Source organism: Aphelocoma coerulescens, chromosome 3 (genome assembly GCF_041296385.1).
Source record: "Aphelocoma coerulescens isolate FSJ_1873_10779 chromosome 3, UR_Acoe_1.0, whole genome shotgun sequence".
NCBI classification, from domain to species: Eukaryota; Metazoa; Chordata; class Aves; order Passeriformes; family Corvidae; genus Aphelocoma; species Aphelocoma coerulescens.
In genome coordinates this window covers 116,025,990-116,047,559 of record NC_091016.1, presented here as the reverse complement: position 1 = coordinate 116,047,559, position 21,570 = coordinate 116,025,990, and the positions used below count along the sequence as shown (strand labels likewise).

Here is a 21,570-nt window from a genome sequence, read left to right as displayed (position 1 = left end):
GACAGGCTGGAGAGGCTGGAGCTGAACTCCAGGAAAGGATGGATCTGATGACAATCTGTAGCATGAGCAAAGGGAGCGCTGGCCAGGCTCACAGGGGCATTGCAGAAGTCCTGGCTGCTGCCTCTGGAGATGTGCTCAAAGTGCAGCTGCTGCCCAGCTGCTGGGATGGGGAAGGGACGGGGCAGGACCCTCACACCAACGCACGTGGCTTCCCCATCCCATCTGCCCGGGCTCTGCGTTCGCCCAGTGCCAGCATCGTGTGGGACCTGCAGAAAGCCAGGCTGGGCCCAGCAGCTGGGGAGATGGGCAGGGGCAAACGGCAGTGCCCGACTTCCTCTCGCTCCGTATTAATCAGCGCTTTTCTGAATCACAGACGTAGCTTTGTCTGGGGGATATCAGCTATGAGATTCAGAAATTAATTCAGCTTGGGAGCTTTGGATGACTCAGACTGCTATGAAAACACCCCAGGGCAGAAATGAGATGTAGGGAAAATTCACCCTGGGGGTATCTCTCAATGGACTTTAACTGAGGATAAATTTAATTTGCAGAACTGAAACATATTTTATTTACTTTTTTAAACTAGAATTTTAAATTGAAATATTCAAATACATAATCAAGAGGCTCTTAATGGGTTGCTTTTATTGAAAGAGAGTTTGTTTTAAATTCCTCAACCTCAGAGTCCCAGACATATTTCCTTCCTCCAAGTGAATTCTCTGTTGAATTTCTCTACTGCATTAATTATGAAAATCAGAATTCACCACATAAACAGACAAGATGACACAGCACTGATGTTAGGCTGCCCACAACCTAACCTGTGATCCTGCTGGAAGTTGTCTGTAAGTCTCAATGGAAAAGCAGTATGCAGTAGTCATATGTGCTTTTAGGAGTTTGTAAAGACAGAGCTCTTTCTCATGCGTCACTGGGCTCCCAAAGATGGGTCTAAATTATAACAGCCCTTAGAGTTCACTTAACTCTGCTGCCAAATGTCTGCCTGCAAGAAAAAATACATACATTTTTGTAGCCGGAAAAATATCAAGGCAAAGGATTTGAAACACTGAGCCATATGGACTCCTGACTTAGCTCTCTCAGTGCAGCAATGCTTCATTGCAATCAATAAATGTTTCATCATCATTTCTGGTGCAGGGAGGCTGCAAGGAGCCCAGGCTCAGTTCTTGGCTCCACTATCTGCTCTCTGTGAGCTTTAAGCTTTGTTTCAGGTCAATACAGCAGGACTCAGTACCCTGTGTTCTTCACAAAATGCAGGCTGTGTGCTGTGGACTCCCACGGAAGAATCAGAATCAGAGTACTTTGGGCTGGAAGGAACCTTCAAAAGCCATCTAGTCCAGCCCCCCTGCCATGAGCAGGGACACCTTCCAACTAGATCAGGTTGCTCGGAGCAACTGTTGCTGTTCAACCTAACCTTTAATGTTTCCAGGGATAGGGCACCTACCACCTCTCTGGGCAACCTGTACCAGTGTTTCTTAACATCCTTATTGTAAAAACTTCCTTCCTTATAGCTGAATTGATCCTCTTTCAGTTTGAAACCATTGCCCCTTGTCCCACTGCAATGAGCCCCTACTAAAAAGTCTGTCCCCATCTTCCAGTACTCTTTAGGTACTGGAGGTTGCTATAAGGTCTCCCTGGAACCTTCTCTTCTCCAGGCTGAACAACCCCAACTCTCTCAGCCTGGAGAGGTGTTTGAGCCCTCTGATTATTTTTGTGACCTCTTCTGGCCTCACTGCAACAGGTTGATGTCCTTCCTGTGCTGGAGACCCCAGAGCTGGATACAGGACTGTGGGTGGGATCTCACCAGAGCAGAGCAGAGGGGCAGAATCCCCTCCTTTGGCCTGCTGTCCATGCAGCTTTGGATGCAGCCCTGGATGTGGTTGGCTTTCTATAGTGGGGTGTTCAGGACAGCTTAGGGTGCTCCACTCCCTGGGTGTAGGGGATGGACAGGCAGCAGACTGTGGCAATGGAAAGGAGTGGGCAAAATTTTGATGATGCCTTCACCACCGGGAAGCCGGTGCTGATGACTGGGAGCTGGAGGGAAGCCAGACAACTGTATGTTATGAAAGAAACCCCAACAGCAAAATCTGGGGAAAGATCTGGGGAAATTCCTTCCAAAAGAAGGGCCTTGTGCTGGAGGACACATCTGGATCCCATTTGTTTTCTGTCTTCTCTGGAGATGCATCAGACTGTTTGAAAGCTCCTTGTGACCCACCCAGCCTGTGAGAGACAGGAGCTGGATCTGGCTGGGTTTTCATAGACTAGAGTCTGGGATGTGACATGGGGCTGAAATTCACTTGGGGGAAGAAATTCAGAGAGACCTGTGTGTCTTGCATTGGGCTTTTGGAGAACCTCAGCAGGAAGTGAGGGGCAGTTTGGCCACGTCTGACCCCAATATAGCACTGCTGCAGCAGAGCAGGACTGATTTTCAGGTTGTGTGATTAATGATGCAGGTTTTATATCAGGTTTGATTTTCTTGCTTTACTGGTGGTTGAGTGTGGTGGCCGGTGAACACACATACAAGGGAGAGAGAGTTTTCAGTAAGACAAGTCCCTAGTACCACAAGAACCACTTCATGCTAGGGTGACCAGAAAGGCTTCTCCCAGGATGCTTGTTCTGTTATGTTAATCTGTCCCCATTTGCTTCTGCAGCCTTCGACAGTGTAGCAGCAATAAATGCTCCTGGCAGAACGCACACAAATGCCCTTCTTGGCTCTTTGCTACCGACTGTAACACGGAACCCACCCGTGCGTCTGTGGGGGCACATGGGACCCCACAGAGCAGGGCAGAGACAGTAATAGTTGAGCCTGTTCCTCCCCTACACCCCCCAGCAAGTCTAAGCCAAAGCCATCCCCACAAAATGCTAAGCTAGTGTCCTGGACAGTGTGGATCCTCCCCCGGAAAGGATGGTCAATATCTCAGGGGCAACATGGGTCCCAGGACATTGGTTTGAAAAAAGCCAGATAATACAACCTAAAATAACCCTGGAGAGTTTGCTGCTCCAAGTTGTAACAAAGAGACAATGGTTGAAGCAACCTGCTAATATTCAAAGTGCTTTTAGGGATTAATTAGCTATTGCTGATGCCCTTCGTGACTGACTACATCTGCCTGGGACATTGTCAGAGCCATCAGCCAAAGTTTTTGCCATTCTGAACTTTATTTTCTATAACCTCTTACAAACTAGAGCAGGTATAGTGCTTTACATGTATTCTTTGATATGCAAGATTTATGATATGGGATAGGTATCTCCATTTCTGCTTAAAGCCATAGAAAACATCTCTGTGCCTGCTGACATGTCATGAGCATGCATCCAAGTATTCCCTACAGGGGGATGCAAGGGAAGGAGATACATCCTTGTGGACAAGCCCAGCTGGTGGACTGATAGCTCTGTTTTTCTTCTGCCCCATGAGGAATGTGCTCCCCTGCTGTCCTACCTGAGGAAATGCTGGAAAAGGAAAACTGAATTTGTTTGCCAGTCCCATCTCTTGCGAGAAAACAATCCTGGAAGGAGCACTGTCCCACAAAGCATTTCCATGGGTCACAGTTTGCAAAGCCCATTGAACTGCACAGTAATTGGGGCTCCAGTAATTGGGTGTAAACTGCATCTACTGAAAACATGAATGTGTTTCTTCTGCACAGTTCAGGCATTGCATGGCACAGCTGTGCTGAGATAGTCTCTGGCAAATGGTTTAATATTTGACAGGGCTTCTGCATGTGTACAGCAAAATGCAGGTCCTAACCCCCAGCTACAGCTTCTTTGTGTTAGGAACCAACACATCTTCAATAAATGGTAACTTTCTTCCACCAAAACTCCATCTGCAGAAGAAATATATGCAATTAACCCTTCACCATTATCCCCTGTGTTTATCTGTTTGCACTCACCTTGCATAATGAAAGAGTCAGATTCACTTTGTGCTCAGTTACATAACTTGAGCCTTGAGTTTTACTCTGTGGGTTTCCAGCAAGCCCTGAGCTCAGCTGGGCAAGGTCCTGCCTGCTCCAGGAGGCGGCTCCTGCTTCCCAACCAGCTTTGATCTCAAGACAAGACAAAGAGCCAGGTTTTTAAAATGCACTACAAAAGTACCTCTGGGGGTATCCAACTCCAGCACAAAAGCATTTCGTCTGGATTTCCAAAATGGCAGGGGGATGGATATGTTTTTGAATACAGCCATGAATAATTTAGTTTTCATGAATTTGCCTGACTTCACAAGGACTCATCCCGATTTCAGCCTGAAATCTGCCTTCCTTTCTACTGCTTCAAGCAAAAAAAGCCATGGCCCTTGAGAGAATCCCCTGTCCCAGGGCCGTTGCTGCAGCCCAAGAGAAGTGTCCCCAATGCTGTTCAGCAGGTGGCTCTGGTGGGTGCTCTATCGTGCGTGCCTGGGGTACAGACACAGGGACAGATGGACACAGCAACCAGGAGGCCACTACTGCAGAGGGCAGGACTTGTTCCCTTTTATCCTTTCACTTCCAGCCACAGGACTGCCCTCTCCCTTGCTCCAGAGCTGGCATCTGTCTGACTATGACCAGAGCTGTTTGATCTGACTCTTCTGCCCCAAAAGGAGGTTTTCTGTGATGTCAGTGGAGGAAGCTGGCTGTGGGTGGGCAGGGGCTGCATGCAGTGTCCATGGCAGCACAGTGAAACAACTCCCTGGGCACGGCAGACCCCATTCATCGGTCCCAGCTCTTTGTCCTGCCCAGCGCAGGGGAGGGAGAGGCTGATGCTGCCGAGCTCTTCATCACCGGACTGCCATTGACACCTGCCAGCCCCGATGTCGCTTCGATGTCACCTCCCTGCCCCTCGGCTCCCAGGACCCTCTCACCTGCCTTGGGGACAGCAGACATGGGAACTTGTTTGAGCTTAGGGGAGATCTTATTGTTCTCTACAACCACCTGAGAGGAGCTGTAATGAGATGTGAGTCTCTTCTTTCAAGTAACAAGTGACAGGATGATAGGAGATGGCCTCAAGTTGCTCTAGCAAAGTTTTAGTCAGATATGAGGAAATATTTCTTCACTGAAAGGGTTATCAAGCATTGAAACAGGTTGCCCAGGGATGTGGTGGAATCACCATCCCTGGAGGGATTTTTAACAAGTGTAGATGGGGTACTTAGGGACATGGTTTAGTGGTGGCTTGGCCATGCTGGGTTAACAGATGGACTCAATCTTTGAGGTCTTTTCCTACCTAAATGATTCTGTGATTTTAAGGAAGTCAATATTAAGCTGAGGTTTCAGCCCACAGCTGTGCAACACCCTCCTCATTATCCCCACATGTGCCAATGGCTATTCCAAATCCCCCAATCCCTGTCCTTTGCCCATATTCAGGACTCCTGAATAAAGTACTTTGGTGCTGTCTGAGGGGTATTTTGCATTGTAAATCTGAGGAATGCTACTTTCAGCACAAAGTAAAGTAAATGAGAGTGGAAAAACAGGCAGGGGTTTGCTGGATAGGTTGGCAGCACAGCCCTTGGGACAGGAGGAGCAGGAAAGCTTGATGCTAGGGGACCTTGAGAGAGAGGACCCTTTGGGAAGCTGGCAAAGACTGCAGGGGATTTCTAAGGACCATTTCTGCTTCCACAGTGGCCTGGAGTCCAGGCAGCTCCAAGGGGATGAAAAGTCACCATATGCTTCTTTGCCCATGCATATGCCTGGTGCATGAGAACCCTGGTAGGAACCCACAGCAGGATCTGGTCCAAGCTTTTTGTCTTGCTCCAAGGGGCATAGCTCTCTGCAGGTTTTGGGGATCCCAGGGTCCCTGGTCCTTGGGATAGTTTGCAGCATCACCTGAGTGTGCTCAAATACGTCCAAGCTCCTCTGCACTTTCTTGCTGTGCATGAGGCATGGCTCCTGCCTGCAGAGTGCCCACATGGCCCCAGTGGACTGGGAGCCATCCAAGGACACCAAAAGGGTGGCTCAGCTGGTACAACTTACCAGAGTGGCCCTTCAGCCAGAAGGAAACCCTCCATATTTTCTGCAGATTCTGTACACGTAATATAGATTGTAAAAGTATAGGTAAAAGGGACTGCTTGGCCTAGGGAGAAGGAAGACTGTTGGCATCATTTGATTCTCCTGCTTCTCTCTTGAGATGAGATTATTTCCTTTATTTACAAACATGAATGAACTAAGCTTCACAGCAACTCACCCAGGCTGAAGTCTCATTAACCCAATTTTAAACCAGGTGGGATGTGAGTAGAAAACTGAGCACTCAGAGCCCTGAAGTAAGGCCACAGCAAAGGGAGGAGGACAGCAGGACCAATACTCTGAGAAATCCTGAGGGCAGCTCTGGATTCCTGATTCAGGAGTGCTTGGGGCTGTGGTGGTGCTCCTTGTGCCAGGGCTTGTACCTTCTCCTGGAAATCTGTGTGCATTCTGGTGCCATCTCTTCAAAGGAACCATGACCTGCTGATGATGTTTGGCAACCACAGACTGAGCAATTGAAAAAGGCAAAATACCAAACTGTTGCTCTACTTTGTTAATGACACACTTATGCTGTGGGAAAAATAGGTTGTGAACTGAAGAACAGGCCCAGAATGTACAAACAGAAAGGAAATCAATTCCTGCTCCACAAAAAATAACTTTTTCTGTCATTTCAGAACTTCTGGGCAGACGTCTTTGCTGTTTGGGTGTTGTCCATGTCTGGATTTTACATAGGTAATTCAGACAGACAAGCCAAGGCTTGTATGTACAGTAATTCTCTTTTAAGTTACTTCTCATTTTCCCTGTTCTCAGCTCCCCTGCTGCCTTTCATGTCAATGCATGGAAACCAGGGTATAGTCCATGAAATTAAGCAGTAAGAACTGATGTCCAGCCTTTAGAAGGAAAAGATGATCATTTATCTGCCAGACACTCAAGCCATAGGGCTCACTGTCTGTGAGGACAAACATGACACCGTGGCTTGATTCTAAAAACAGATGGGCTATTTCACTAGCCATTAATCTCACTGCAAGTTCACAAACCTAAGACCACACATTTATTTTATGATTGTGGGGGTGCATCCTTTTTTAACAAAAATCACTCCTTCATGAGGAATGAGTCACATACACAAAGATCCTGACAGTATTCAACTAACTAATCAATAAATGCTAAAGTGCAAGATGCAGATCCCCCTGCACTGCTAGCCTGAGTCATCCTGATGCTGGATTTATCACAACCTAGACAAAGTTTCTAGTAAGAGCACCAACTGTACAAAACAAGGGTTTTTCATTCCCTTCAACTAAGTCAGCTGGAGCTCTTAGAAGTGACTGACTGAAAGGGTTACACATAGTGGCCTGCATTAGGAAAGGTAACTAAGCAGACCAAGGGATGTCAGGGTCTCTGTAGACTTGACACCTGTGAGGGCACACTTGGAATATTTCATTCAATTTTCTGCCCCTTTCCCAGTTCAAAGGGAAAGCAGAGGAACTGGGAAGAGTTCAGCAAAGAGCTCCCAAGACAAGGTCCAGAGTACTTTGCCTACATGAAGAAGCTTGTTGAGTCTAGCAAAAAGAAAGAAAGGCAACATAACAGCAACCTACACCTCCATGAAAGAGAGTTACAAAAAAGCTGGAGCCAGCCTCTTTGGCAGTAGAAGATGATACAGGGAAGGGCAACAGCCACAAGCTGCAGCTCAAGATGTTCAGATTGAACGTCAGCAAAATTTCTTTATTCAGAGAGCAGTGCAGAGAGATGGTGGGCTCTCCATCCTCAGTGTTTGCCAAAACATGAAGAGTCAGAGGCACAGGTAACCTACTTAAGCATGATAATAGTCCTGCTTCAGGAAAGAAGTTGGACAAGAGACCTCCAGAGGTCAGTTCCAACCCACACTGGAATGGTCTGTGATTCCCAGAGCTGGCTGTATTTATTTCATCTCTGAAGAGAGATCTACAATCCCATAAGTGTGATGACCTGGAGAGCAAGTTAACACTGCTGAGAGGGTCCAGTGAGGCCTTGTTTATTCCCTACATCCCAGGAAAGAGCAGCAGAGACTAAACACCAAACCCTCTGCACTGTCTGAGAACTGTTCAGGTAAACCCAGTCAAATCTAAGTGGGTGAACTGTGTTACTTGAACAGAGGAAAATTAAAGTCATCATGAATTCTGCTCTGTCCCACCCAAGCAGAAATTTATCCTCAACACGAATTATGGCAATCACTTGAACATGGCATGTGAGCATGTCTGACTGGAAAATCACCAAAGGAGGATTTTCTGTGCTCTCTCACACACTGGACTGTCCTTTACTGTCCCCAGGTGTAGCCCATCTCTGAGGCTTCTGAGGAAGTCAGGAAAAAGCCCAGAATGCATTCAGCTTTATGTACCAAGGTAAAACACCCAACTGGTTGTCGTAGGTTGCTGGCTGAAGGATGGGATTCAATTATACTCAGAGTCTTGAGGTGAAATAGAGATCTTATTATTATCTTGAGGTCAATGCTGATAGTCCATTTTTCCTCTGAGCCTGTGAAGAAAGGGTCTAAGCACAGGTCACAGGGATCTGGAGCTTTGGAAACAGACAAGACCAATAAGATCTTGTAGTACAACCTGTACCAGTGGCAGCTACAGAGCTCAGTCCACTGTCAGAGTTTCACTGTGCTGCAGGAATGAATGTTAAGGACTTGCTGCCTCTTCCTGGCACTTCTATTGTAAATGTCTCATGAAGGAAAAAGAGATTCCAATTTACATATGCTGGGGTTGACTAGATAAGCAGTCATTCTGAAAAATGAGTGTATGCACATATAAGCACCCACGCATGTTGTTAGACCTTCTGACCAAGCAGAGATAAGCCTGGTGCTGATTGTTTATGATCATGCCGTAAAATTTCTATGGAATTGTCTTTCTTGGATGAAAAACAGAAACAGACACATGAACTCACTTCATTGTAATTAAGCCCATTTTATTGTAATTAACTTGCAATTCTCTAAGCTTTCAGATCTTGTTTTGGCATTATAAACACCTGCAAATCCTAGGCAACATAAATAAAATCTTGTTACAATAATATCTATAGAAAATGAGATTGGCACAAAGTATGATAATTGCAGCTTTCCAGCTCTCCTATACCCATACACAAACCAATAACATATAAAGGCTATTTATTCAAAATGATAACTCTTTTCACGTTCTTTATTAGAGCACAGCCCCATGTGATAGGCTTCATAAATACGTGTAAGAAAAAGAGATTGTTTCAAAAAAATTATAATCAGAGAAATTGTATTATCCTAATTTTTAGATAAGTAGCTGAGATGCAGCTCAGTTAAGAAGTTTCCCTGACACCAGATGAAGAGACTGGGGCAGTGGGGGGAATGTAACCTAGAGCTCCTAACCTCATCAGTCCTTCTAAGTAAATCTCCTCCTTTAAGAGAGGTATCCCAAGAATTTTACATTGTCAAGGGATTCAGGAGGAAAAACTGTTCCTTCATTGGCCTTTGTTGGCAACTCCAGTGAAAATCAGTGGAAGGAAATCCTCCTAAACACTGTTTAATTGAAGGATTTGGATGAGAGGCAACTGGCCTATTCCATTATCATACCTAACACTTGGAAAAGCAGACTGTTGGTTCATCCCTGTAACTGCTGGTATCACCACTCAGAGGAACAGAGGGGGTGGCATTGCAGAATGAGATTGTAATCAGATACACAGCTCTGAGATGGGCTGGAAGAGGACTGGAGGATCAAGTGACCCTGTTCTAGGATCCAAGCACATTAGGTAAAAGGTAGCAGGGTTGTAGCAGGTTCTGTAGAAGAATGCTGACAGAAAACTTTCTGACCTGAAAAACTTCTAGTACTTTAAGATCTAACAAGGCATTTTAGGGACTAACTCCTAGACCTTTTTAGTCTATGACAGGACAGGTCTCATTCTGGAACAATCTAGAAAAATGGGAAGAAAACAGCATATAATACCTCTCCTTCCCCTGGAACAGGATAAAAACAGTTGCGCCTCAGGATAATGGGAAACAACAGTGAATTCAGTGTGTTAGGCGAGGGTGAAAGGACAGCCCGTGACTTTTATGCTGTGCCTTTAGAATCATAGAGATCAGTGGAAATGGCTGTGGTGCAAAATGTAAGAGAACTGAGATCTCACCATCTTCCTGCACACTACTCCAAGGCTGCACTGCCCTCATGGTGAAGAAATTTTCCTCAAGTTTAGCCTGAACATCTCAAGTCGCAGCTTGTGACAGTTGCTCTGAGTTGCCATTACAAAGAAGGGCCCAGGTGCTCTTTATAACTCCACCTTGAACAGCAGAGCCCAACACTGGATGCATGATTTCAGGTGTTGAGTCCAAAGAGACGTAGAGTATTTCCTTGATCTGCTGGCCACACTTCTCCCAAAGTAGCCCAGTACATGGTTCATTTAACTCCCAACGAGAATATCTTGCTGGCACAAATGCTCTTGGGATTTTTGGTTGGTGCTATGTTTTTGTATTTTTTTTTTTCTCACTTTGTCACAAAATAAGTTATTTGTCTCCAGGGGAATTATGGGAAGCATGCTGGGTGACTGTTGGTACCTGAGTGATGCTGCTTGTGTCCACATCATGAATGGATGGATCCCAGATGAGAAGTGCATTCTCAACTGAGCAAACTGACAGAGCTTTAAAGCGTTTCTTGCCTTGTGTCAGAGGTTTCTCTGTGGGAGATGTGGGATGATTTTTGAGACAGAGAAAGAACTGTCGCTACTGTGCAGCTGGGACTGGAAGAAGCAAGGTCTTCCCAGAGTAAATACCAGAGTGGAAAAGGTTTTATTTGTTGTGATGATGAGCCATTGCTTTATTGATTTGAGAAGCTCTGCAGTCACAGTGGGCAAAACTGGGTGTAAATAATTAAAGGCATTGCCAGGAAAGGCTTAGGGATCCAGCCTGCTATTGGAATAATATTTCATTGTCTGTCTTTTGCTGCCTTTTACCTTGAAATATAACATCTGAGATTCTGAGAAACAGCCCTTCTTGGGACGAAAAGTATAAAAGCACATATTCCTTTGGAATATATATGTCATTTGCCAAGGCAGAGCTGAAAAGGAGAAAGACATGTCCCCAAAATTTTAAGGAAACATGAGGAGTCATAGCTGTAGTCCATCTCACCTAGACACTTAGTGTCACTCTCATTCTACTCATTCCTCTTTACAGAAGAATATTTTCTGAGCCTTGAAAACCAAGGTGCTGGGATAAACCATGAGGTGCAGGCAGCCATGTGAAGGGCAGATGTTATCTCAGTTTGCATCCTTGGTAGTTGGAGCAACTTCCAGCAACAACTGGAGGTGTAAAGTGACTCTCTCTAAGAAGCGAGGGTGGTACTTGAAGTGAACCAGTGGGAAATAAAAAATGACGCCACTGAAAATGAACAGGACGATGTAGAGGATCTCTGTTTGGGGTTGATCAATGATGGGAGCTAACACCAGGTACACAGCTGCCATCAGCACGATTATGGGGATGATAATTGGGACCTGTGAAAGGAAAACATCAGCATAAAGACTCATGTAATTCTGGGCCACTGTGGGTTTGGACAACTCTGGAAACCTTTCTGCAACCTGGGGTATTACCTAGAAATACCAATTAATTCAGCAATCCTGTTTCCCAGCCTACTCCCACTCAAAGGCTGAGCACCCCTGCAAGAGCTACACCACCATATCACACCTTAACTCCTGATCTTTCCTGCCCGCCTAGACCTGAAGATGCAAACTACTGGCTTTTGTACCAGGTCTGTTCTGGCTCTCTCTACTATCTTGCATCTAAAAGCCAAGCTGTAGACAAAACACAGAGTAATTGTATACAAATCAGCTTAGCACCATTGCACAAAAAGGTTTATCCATGTGTTGACAGACAGGTGGACAGGGAATCTTGGTGGCAATTTCTGTAAGCCTGGTCAGAAAGCATTTAAACTTCAATTTGAAGCCACCCGTCCTCAAAGGAGGGTGCCTTGTGCATTCACTAATAATCCTCAGTCACTGAGGAAGCACTGCAGATCAGCTCGCTCATAGCATCAGGGGAAGAACATGTGACTCCTGATTTCCTTCCTTTTATCTGTTTTTTGGGGAACAAACCTGTCCCCATGTCATCTCAAAGGACTTGGGACACCCCGCCTGAGTTATTTTTTCCTCTGCAAGGTTCTTACGCCTGGGCTACCCTCCAAGGGTATTGCCCAAGGTCTGCGAGCATAAACAGGTGATTATCTTGTTGATCAGGATCATATTTCATTTACCACTTAAATCTTTTAGAAAAAAAGAGGATATGGTAGATATATTTCCCATAGCGAGGAGGCAGGGCATTATTAGCTTATCAAGACAGAGAATTCAACCTTGACTGATGCCTGTATATTCACACTATCTCGCCCCTTGTTGACTTTGCTGAGACAAAACTTGAAATTAAAAAAGGAAGGACAACCACTTTAAATCTATAAGCCACCAGTGCTCACTCTTTTCTCTTAATGTTCTCTTAGTCATTTGAACAAGGTATGAAAATATGTGAGTGTTTCATGTTATTACTTTACCTTGTAAGATCTTGGCAGTTCTGGTTTCTTGATTTTTAAATACAGGAGCCCAGAAATAGTCATGCCATAGAAAAGCCATGCCATAAAACTGGAAAAAAAGGAAAAAATTAGACAGCATTAAACCTGGGGTGTGATCATCCAGGAATGTCAGGCCTGCCTTGCAGATCCCAGATGTTCATATCTTAAATTAAAAAGGTGAATATTGATATAAATTTAGTAGTTCTTCCATTCACTTCCTTTCTAGCACAAACAATGAGAACTTTAAAATTACCTGAATATTACAGATACATTTCAATTAGGATGAATCACATTCAGTTAAGTCTATAGTGACAGAAGCATTCGTGCATTGCAAAGGTGCTGGTTCCCAAGCTCTTTCTTTTCTTTCTTCCCTCCTCCTCTCCCCAGTATTGGTTAGAAAGCAATAGCCCAGCCTCAAAAAGATATTGCGAGGAAATACTTATGAACAATGTTATACAATGTTATAAATACTTATAAACCCTGGAGCACAGGAGATGTAAACAGAAACCCTACACACACATACCTGAAGAAGTTCACGATACTGGTGAAGGTTCCTGAAATTATCATTATTAAAGACATCGCAGACGTGAACAGTAGAGCAGGAGAGGGTGTGAGGCATCGCACGTGAGCCATGGACAGAATAGCTGGCTGAAAAACAAAGCAAAACACTGGATCATCATATCATGGACCCAGAGGTCCTCAATCATCCCCCTCAGCTGCTGGTGGGAGCTTTGCCTGCAGCCAGAGCCACTCGTAATCAGCAAATAATCAGCATATAAAATCAAACCAACTCCGAGGAGTGTAAATACAGAAAACTCTTTCAAGGGTATTTTTATTGTGTCTCACTGGTTTCATATCAAATATTCTCAATTTGAGCAGACAAAATGAGGTTTTCAAACTACTGATGTGACAGACTGAGTCAAATTAGAGCTTTCCTGACCACCACCAGGACCTTTTGCCAGGGACCCACTCTTCTGCCCTCTATCACATCTCTCTGGGACTTGACTTCTCTTGGGATGACTGGAAAATGAGCCAAGGACTAACCCTGAAACATTTACATAACTACAAATTAAACCAGGATTTGTTTCAGAACACAGAGAGGCTTAATAGCCTCTTTATGGTTTGTTTCATTGGGAAAGTTTAATGACAAATGCTACTTTCTCTTTTTTTCTTTTATTTTTTTTTTTTTTAATTCCCAACCAAAATCTTGAGTGTCTGAGAAATGGCATAAATGTTTAGCTCGTAGTCTGGTATGGTCAAATTCAGACCATCTGTGCACTTCTCAGCACAGAACTTGCCATGATACAGCAGGCACTGTCCTTAGAGAGAGAAGTTGAGGAACCAGTAACCACCGAAACCAGGAACCACCAAAACCAGCAACCACCAGTCCAGTCATTTCCACCAACTTGGTCATTCATATGCATAAAAGATTCTCTGCTGTGAACCAGGAACAGAGCTGGGATGAAATCACAGTTTCATAGAATGATTTCGGTTGGAAGGGACCCTAAAGATCATCTAGTTCCAACATCCCTGCTGTAGGCAGGGACACCTTTCACTGGACCAGGCTGCTCAAAGCTCCATCCAACCTGGCCTTGAACTTCCAGGGATGGGGCATCCACAGCCTCTCTGTGCAACCTATTCCAGTGCCTTTGCACCTGAGAACAGGAATGCCAGATGCTATGGGTGGGAAGGACCAAAAAATGCAGAGAGGTTCAGGAGGAACACAAGAGGCCTGCTCAAAACAGAGGAAGACAAATGCAGCTCAGCCTTTTTTCTCTTCTTTGTGGAGCAGTGTGGTTAACTGTGTTTGGGGGCTGTACCTGTGAGTGAGGGGGTCTGTATCAGCAGCTGGGATGGGCAGCAACCTGAGAAGTTTGTATGCCCAGGTACCAGCAAATGGGGAGACTGGGATCCAGGGGCTGAATGTCAGCCCAGCCGCTGGAGGGACCTACAGTGTACATATATTTCTATATGTATTTCCCACTAACAGACCCCTGATCAGCCAGAGAGGGTAACAAATGCCCTTGGTGCTGTTAGTGCTGATGTTTGTGTGAGCCCCAGGTGTGTCTGTATGTGCAGCTTTATGTGCCCTGCTGTCTGTGTATGTACATATACAGCTATACATGTATGTGTGTGTGTATATAAATGTGTTTCATACCTGTGTTTGCATGCGTGTGGCTACTGGGAATACATGCTGGACTTACTGGTTGGACCAGGGAAGAGGGAGCTGCAGCAGCCTGACCTCCACTGGGCTACCAGATTTGGCCCACCTAACAAAACCAGTGATAAACCCAAGCTAGAAGAGATGTGAGGTTTGGTGTCACCTTGTAATTGCTATAAGGCTTGAAGAGCAGAGATATCCTATGCTGCATCTAAGCTGCACTACCCATGAGAAGGCTGGAACACCCTTGAGACCAACCTGTGTAGTCAGTATAACATGTGAAGGCAGCTGGCTGGTGCTGGGCTATCTTCCCAGTGCAGGCAAAGGTGCCTTACCACACACAAGCATGGCCAGGTTCCCCTTCCCTGGCAGGTATATTGACTGGGTCACCCCACAACCTGTGCCTGGTGCCCCAGTGCAGCAGTATCTGAGTGGTTCATTTCAAAGGTGTTCTTAAAATTCAGGCCAGATGTGAATATGTACTTTTTTGAAAGTACCTGACTGAAGAAGAAAGCCCAGAGACAACAGGAAGGAGATGGGGATTAAAGTCTTTGAGCAAGGAACAAATCCCTTCAAGAGCTATTGCTCTGCCAGTTGAACACACACAGTGTTTTCCTCTCTGCTGTAGTGTCACAAGAAGGTGAAGTTGCTCAAAGCAAACCAGACCCTTTTTTTGTGCTTACCATATGGCCCTCCCTGGCAGCAATGTAGCACACGCGGCCTCCGCTGAAGAACGTGCCATTCGATGAACCAAACGTAGACAGGGCCACTGACAGGGAGATGAGCCATGCCCAGCTGCCCAGGACTTTGTCCCTGAGGTGGCAAAGAGTACACAGCATGAGATGCAGTTCACAGATGTATTGAATACTCACTCTAGAACCAGACAGGTTTCTTCCCTCCATTGTTCTTGTATTACACTGAATTTTTTCCCAAAGTCTTTCTAATGATTTAAAGTCTTGCAATTCCCATAATATTTAGCAACTAGCAAGTATGTCTTGTCTGACAGCTTTTCTTCCTCCTTGGTATATATATATCTACTTCTATCCACACTGCAGTGGTGTACAAAGCTGTCACCACAGGCAAAACCACCTTTTTTGTGCACTGATGCTGTGGCAAAAAGCCTGAAGATACTGCTATCACAACCAAAAATATTAGCTTGGAAATCACAGAAAAACTGTTCCTGTCACACTGGAAGAAATATTCTGTGTTATAACCTCTTCTTCATTATGCATAAGATTTTAACCCTTTAATCCCACATCCACCTATTACTGCTATTCTGTGAATCAGGCTTAAGCCAAAGCAATGGTTTGAATTCCAGATGTTTGGTTCTACAGCATGTTCAGACATTTCTGGTTTGCTTTCTCCTTAACAGAAGAAGTAGCAGGGTTACAAACGGAGTTCAAGGTAAACATTTGGAAGGAACAATAATCTTCTCATCTAAAAGTGAAGATTGTTTTCTGAAATGAAGCAGCATTAAGAGTATTAATTGAGTAATAAATGCTGGTGTTTGGGGTAATTATCACATACACAAACACTCTTTATCTAATTGGCAAAAATTCAAAACTCAGATGCTTTTTAGATCACTTTATTTACAAGCAAACTGAAACCTGCAGTTGCTGTTAAATCACTGTCATCAAAGAAACACAGTGAAGAGTTTCCTCAGCTCCTTTTGTGGTTGCACCTCTCACCACTGAACAATGTTTCTTTCGGGCAGTTTTCCTCTCATATGGGGAATAAATGCATTTAAATGTGACAAGTCCTCCACTGGCTTCCTTATACTCCTCCCATTCTTTCTTAATGGCCTGAATAGCTGCATCTCTTGCTTGTGAGCCACAGACATCACCCCCTCCTCAGAGTCTGGCTTCCTACCTGTCCCTCAGCCTTTGAGTGCCCAGCTTTCCTGTCACTAGTTCAGTATTTCTTCCTGAATTGCACTCTTGGGTGAAAAGGTTAATCAGGCAGGAAAAGGAGATGTGTTACAAAGGAGGAAGCTCAAGAATAACTTGTTAATTAGGAATGATGGGAAAGGAAGTGCAGGGAAAGTTCATGACACTGCAGGCTAGTGAGGCTTTGTGACATGCTCAAACAAAGCACTAGACCTTTAAAAGATCCTACTCATAATGACGTGAAAGGCTATTAGGGAACACATCCAGCAAGAGCTCAGTCAGATCTTCAAATGGGAGATCTTGTGAAATGCACACAGAAGCAAAGCTGCTGCTGACTTTTTAGGAAGAGGATGAGCAGCACATAATCCGTGGATACACCATATCATCATTTCTGCCAGACAACTCATTAAGGGCTATCAGGGATTCTGTGTCTTTGGAAATATTTAGACAAAGGCTGGGTGTTCTGGTGGAAGACCACTGATGTTGTCTACACCTCTCCTGATGGTTTCTTCTTCCTAAATTCCTTGTCTTGCACAGAAACTTTTAATATCACCAAACACTTCAGGTTGATGAGATGTAGAAACTGTTTCTCTGTAGCTCTGGAAAAGCACAAGCCAATTGAAGTTACAGTTACCAAAGGCTACCCAACCTGTGTATAACACCTCTCAAAGGTGTTGTTGAGATCAGTGTCATTTTCCATCTCCCCCCAGATGGAGAAACCGAGCCAAAAGACTCTGGTCTGCTGTAAATTCCAGGTACCAAGTGGACAGGATTCACACAGTTGGCTCTTGTCTCATTCCCAGCCCCCCACTTCTGCATTAGCAGGGCAGCACATTGCCCTCTCCATTTCATTTAGATATTTGGAAATATCTAAAATGTGGGTCATTTCTCAGTCCCCCGGTCTGGATATGTACCCTTGCTGCATTCCCAGTGCCTGTGGGGAGATGCTCCTGGTGTGACCTTCACCTCTCCTTTATGGACACTTTCCATGAGGTAAAACATGGGGGGGGGGAGCTACAGGTTCCCAGTGTAAATGAATGAGAATGGGGAGTAAGGGATGGGCCATCTTGGTAGCCTAGATGCACCTTGGAGACCATGGCCAGATGGAGCTGGTCAGGCTTGGCCTCACAGAACCACAGAATTATAGAATCATAGAACAGTTTGGGTTGAAATGGACCTTGAAGATTATCCTGTTCCAAGCCCCTGCCATGAGCAGGGACATCTTTCACTAGATCAGGTTGCTCAAGGCCCCCTCCAACCTGATCTCGAATGTTTCCAGGGATGGGGCATCCACAGCTTCTCTGCAAAACCTGTGCCAGTGCCTCACCACCCTCACAGGAAAGAATTTCTTCCTTATGTCTAATCTAAACCCATTCTCTTTCAATTTGAAGCCATTCCTGCTTGTCCTACCTCTACAGGCCCTTGTAAAGACTTCCTTTCCAGCTCTCCCTTGTAGCCTCTCCAGGCACTGGAACATGCTATAAGGTCTCCCTGGAGCTTTCTCTCCTCCAAGCTGAACAGTCCCAGCACTCTCAGACAGCAGTGTGCTTCAGCCCTCTGAGCATCTTTGTCACCCTCTTCTTCTCTGTAACATGGCCTGACAGGTCTTCCTGGCCTGATCAATGCAGTGCTGCCATTCCCTCTGGGAATAACATTTAAATCTCCTGAAACTCAGGAGAGAACCAGTATTTTGTGGGGCTGCATTGCCTGTGTTGCCCCACGCAGAGCTCACCCCCAAGTGACGGCCACAGCTCCTGAAGACAGCAGCTCCGAGGGAGTCATGGCTGCCAAGTAGCTCATGTTTACCAGCAAATACAGGCACGTAACCAAAGGAATGGCAATCATCAGAGCTCTGGGAAGGGTCACCTGGAAAAGGGATGACAGCAGTGTTAGGTGCAGCACATTTATGCCTGCACTGTGCTTTTTTTGTTTGTTTTGTTTTTGCCACCACCCACGTCTCTCATTCAAATTCCTCTGCTCCCTAAGCTTTTCCTCAGAACAAAACACAGATCCAGATTCACATGGCAGTTTTCACACCAGTCTCCCAAAGATGTCAGGCAAACGGTGAGGTTGTACAGTTCCAAAGTTAGTCTGAAAAACCTCACAACCAACCAAAAAAATAAATCTAACAAAAAGGACCCACCAAACCTTATTAAAAAGATTTTGATTCATAAGCTGCCCAAGATGTCTTTTGCATACTTCTTGATTACTTTAACACTGATTTATTCGTTACTAGTGTGTTATGTCTCCTGGTGTGCTGCATCTTCCCATAAACATCTCACTGCCATGGACAAAGTTCCAGTGTGTGCTGCATCCCATTTAACTTCTCTACAGTTTAAATCAGAACAGGGGTTTGATACCAAGATCTCAAAGAGGATTTGCTCTAGGAAGGAAATATTTCTTTTCTTAATGGCAGGATTGTGTCTTAGAACACCACAGGATCATTATAAGACTCAATAAAATCAACAGTGTCATACGCAACTGAAAGTACTGGGAAATGGCAACTGAGAACCTGAAATATCAAGTTTTGCATTCCCCATTCTCAACACAGGAAAGATATAGCAATTCCTAATGTTGTTGTCTCCACTCTGGAAGGGCCTGAATATCAGTGCTCACAATCCTGTGGGAGAGAGTGGCCCTGGAATCTTTGCTGCCATTGAGGTTAATATTTAACTCTGTATTTTCATTTAATCTTCAGGATCTTGTGTGCTGCACTGGTAGAAAGCACACTCTATAAACTCTGCACTCACGCAACTCTTGCAAAGTAAGAGTTGTTCACTGCTGCAGTGTTTGATCTGTGAAAATGGGTAATATGGTGCAGAGAAGGCAGATGTGAGATGCAGGTGAGCTACTTCAGTGCCTATAGCACAATGCTAAAATGTAGATGTTTAAAGATAGAGATCATTCAGAGAGTTAGACTCCTTTTTCAGTGAGCCTTAGCTTGCTCTTAAATTGCCCCTCCATGCAACAGGGAGAGATAAAGTAGTTTTCTGAGTTTTCTGATGCATAGATTATGGATCAAATCTTTAAGGGAACATGTGGTGTTCAGAATCCTTTATGGATTATAGCAGTGAGTGCTTTTCTGAACAAATCTACAGCAAGATCCTCTAAACACTGAGATAAAACTTCATCCCCAAAGCATCCAAGTGCTACCTAATAATTTTTTTCCAATCAATGGAGTATTTTAGGACTTTCATAGGATCACAAATGATTTGGATTGGAAGGGATCTTAAATATTACCTAGTTCTAACCCCCATGCCATGAGCAGGGGTTCCTTCCACTACACCAGGTTGGTCAAAGCCCCACACAAGCTAGCCTTGAACACTTCTGGGGATGGGGCATCCACAGCTTGTGTCAGTGTCTCACCACCCTCACTGTAAACCCCTTGATCACCTTTTGTAACACAATCACAGATAGAATCAAACATATTAACAGCAGGATTAAGTAAAACCCAGCTCACTTACTCACTCACTCACTCACTCACTCACTCACTCACTCACTCACTCATTCACTCATTCACTCACCTCAGGCTTCTTCAGTTCCTCAGTAACATAATTTAGGTTGTTCCATCCATCATAGGACCAGAGTCCCTGGTAAAATGCCACTCCAACTGCCCCAACACCTGCAGTCGTGCCTTGAAAACCATGCTGAAAACTCTGAGTTTGTCCCTTGGCAAGCAGCACCAACCCACCCACCACAATCACCAACAAAGCCAAGAGCTTGGCAGCTGTAAAAATGTTCATAACAGATGTCGCCAGCCTCACGTTGAGACAGTTGATGATAGTTAAAATCAAGATGCAGGCAGCAGCTGTACATTTGATGGCAACCTGTGGAGATGAGCATCCTGGGTAGAATGGCGCGATGGCGTACTCAGCAAAGCTCAGACAGACAGCTGCCAAACCAGCTGGTCTCACCAGGATGACAGAAGTGTAGGCAAAAAGGAAAGCAGGAAAAGAACCAAAAATCCTCAAAATGTAAATATATTCTCCTCCAGACTCTTTAATTATTGTTCCAAGCTCAGCGTACGACAAGGCTCCAAACATGGCCAGGAGACCACATGCTGCCCAGATCAGCAGGCTGCTGGCAGGGTTCCCCATGTGATGTAGTACCCACTCAGGGGACATAAAGATTCCCGAGCCTATCATGGTGCCTGCAATTAATGACACACCACTAATCAGGCCAACTTCTTGTTTCAGTCTTAACTTCTCCTTCCCTTCACTCAGATCTGTGGACGAATGAAGTGGATCTGTCATCTTCCTTTCCCTCATTGTGGAAATGTGAGATGTTGTTGAAAGGAGAGAATGTGAAAAAGGATTAAGGCATTTGAATAAGGACTACCTTAGGCTTTAAGGTTTAGTCAATAATTACAAAGGTCACGCTGAACACTGTTGAGAAACACAAACTTATCTTCTGCATTTCACATTCTTTAATTACCCATCTTATCTTGGTGATTTATTATGCTGAGTTTGATTATCTCTGAATCTCATTGCAAGCAATGGTAATGGATAATATCCAGCACCACCTCAGAATCACTCAGCATTACTGGACTGTGATCCTGGTTATCTCTCCTTCAAATTATGCTTCAAACAGTATCTGAAATAAGGATCAGGTAAGCACAGTCCCCATGCAAATCTGTACTTTATTCTTTGTTTAAAAGTCAATGTTCAAGCACTCGCTTCAGTGCTCAATCATATTTTCATTCTTCACTGTAGCATGATCCAACAAACAAGTCTGCCAGCCAACATGCTATGGCTTTGCTCAACAAGGAACATTTCCAGTGTCTCGATCAAAGAAACAGAAATGTTTTGCTAAAAACAGTCCAGAGATTCTTTTTCTGCACAGTATTAGGGGACAATATGGGCTTTTTCCAATTTTAGAAAGTGCAGAAGAGTGAAAAGGCTCCAGTTACATTTTTCCAGGGCCTTTTTACCATTGTACATAAGGTGTGCACACTTTTACCAGACTATGATCTTCAGAGCACTTTGTCACAGCTCATTGTGCACACATTTCAACGCACACATGAGAGAAACGTGGCACAAGCTTTGAAGATACATCTG

General features: G+C 44.8%; 1 protein-coding gene across 2 annotated transcripts; it reads right to left on the bottom strand.

Moving 5' to 3' along the window:
- Window positions 1–8,846: 8,846 nt before the first annotated feature.
- LOC138108684 (b(0,+)-type amino acid transporter 1-like) lies at window positions 8,847–20,781 on the bottom strand. Of its 2 annotated transcripts, XM_069011666.1 has the most exons (6): window positions 20,038–20,781; window positions 18,246–18,379; window positions 15,311–15,440; window positions 12,990–13,114; window positions 12,449–12,536; window positions 8,847–11,405 (listed from the first exon to the last, which is right to left on the bottom strand). In XM_069011666.1, exons 1-6 carry the CDS (start codon window positions 20,779–20,781, stop codon window positions 11,172–11,174), a joined length of 1,455 nt encoding a protein of 484 aa, XP_068867767.1. In that variant the 3' UTR covers window positions 8,847–11,171. The 2 variants fall into 2 exon arrangements, with proteins under 2 accessions (XP_068867767.1, XP_068867768.1); XM_069011667.1 differs by lacking the exons at window positions 8,847–11,405; window positions 12,449–12,536 and adding an exon at window positions 12,564–12,879 and having other exon boundaries at window positions 20,038–20,775.
- Window positions 20,782–21,570: the final 789 nt, after the last annotated feature.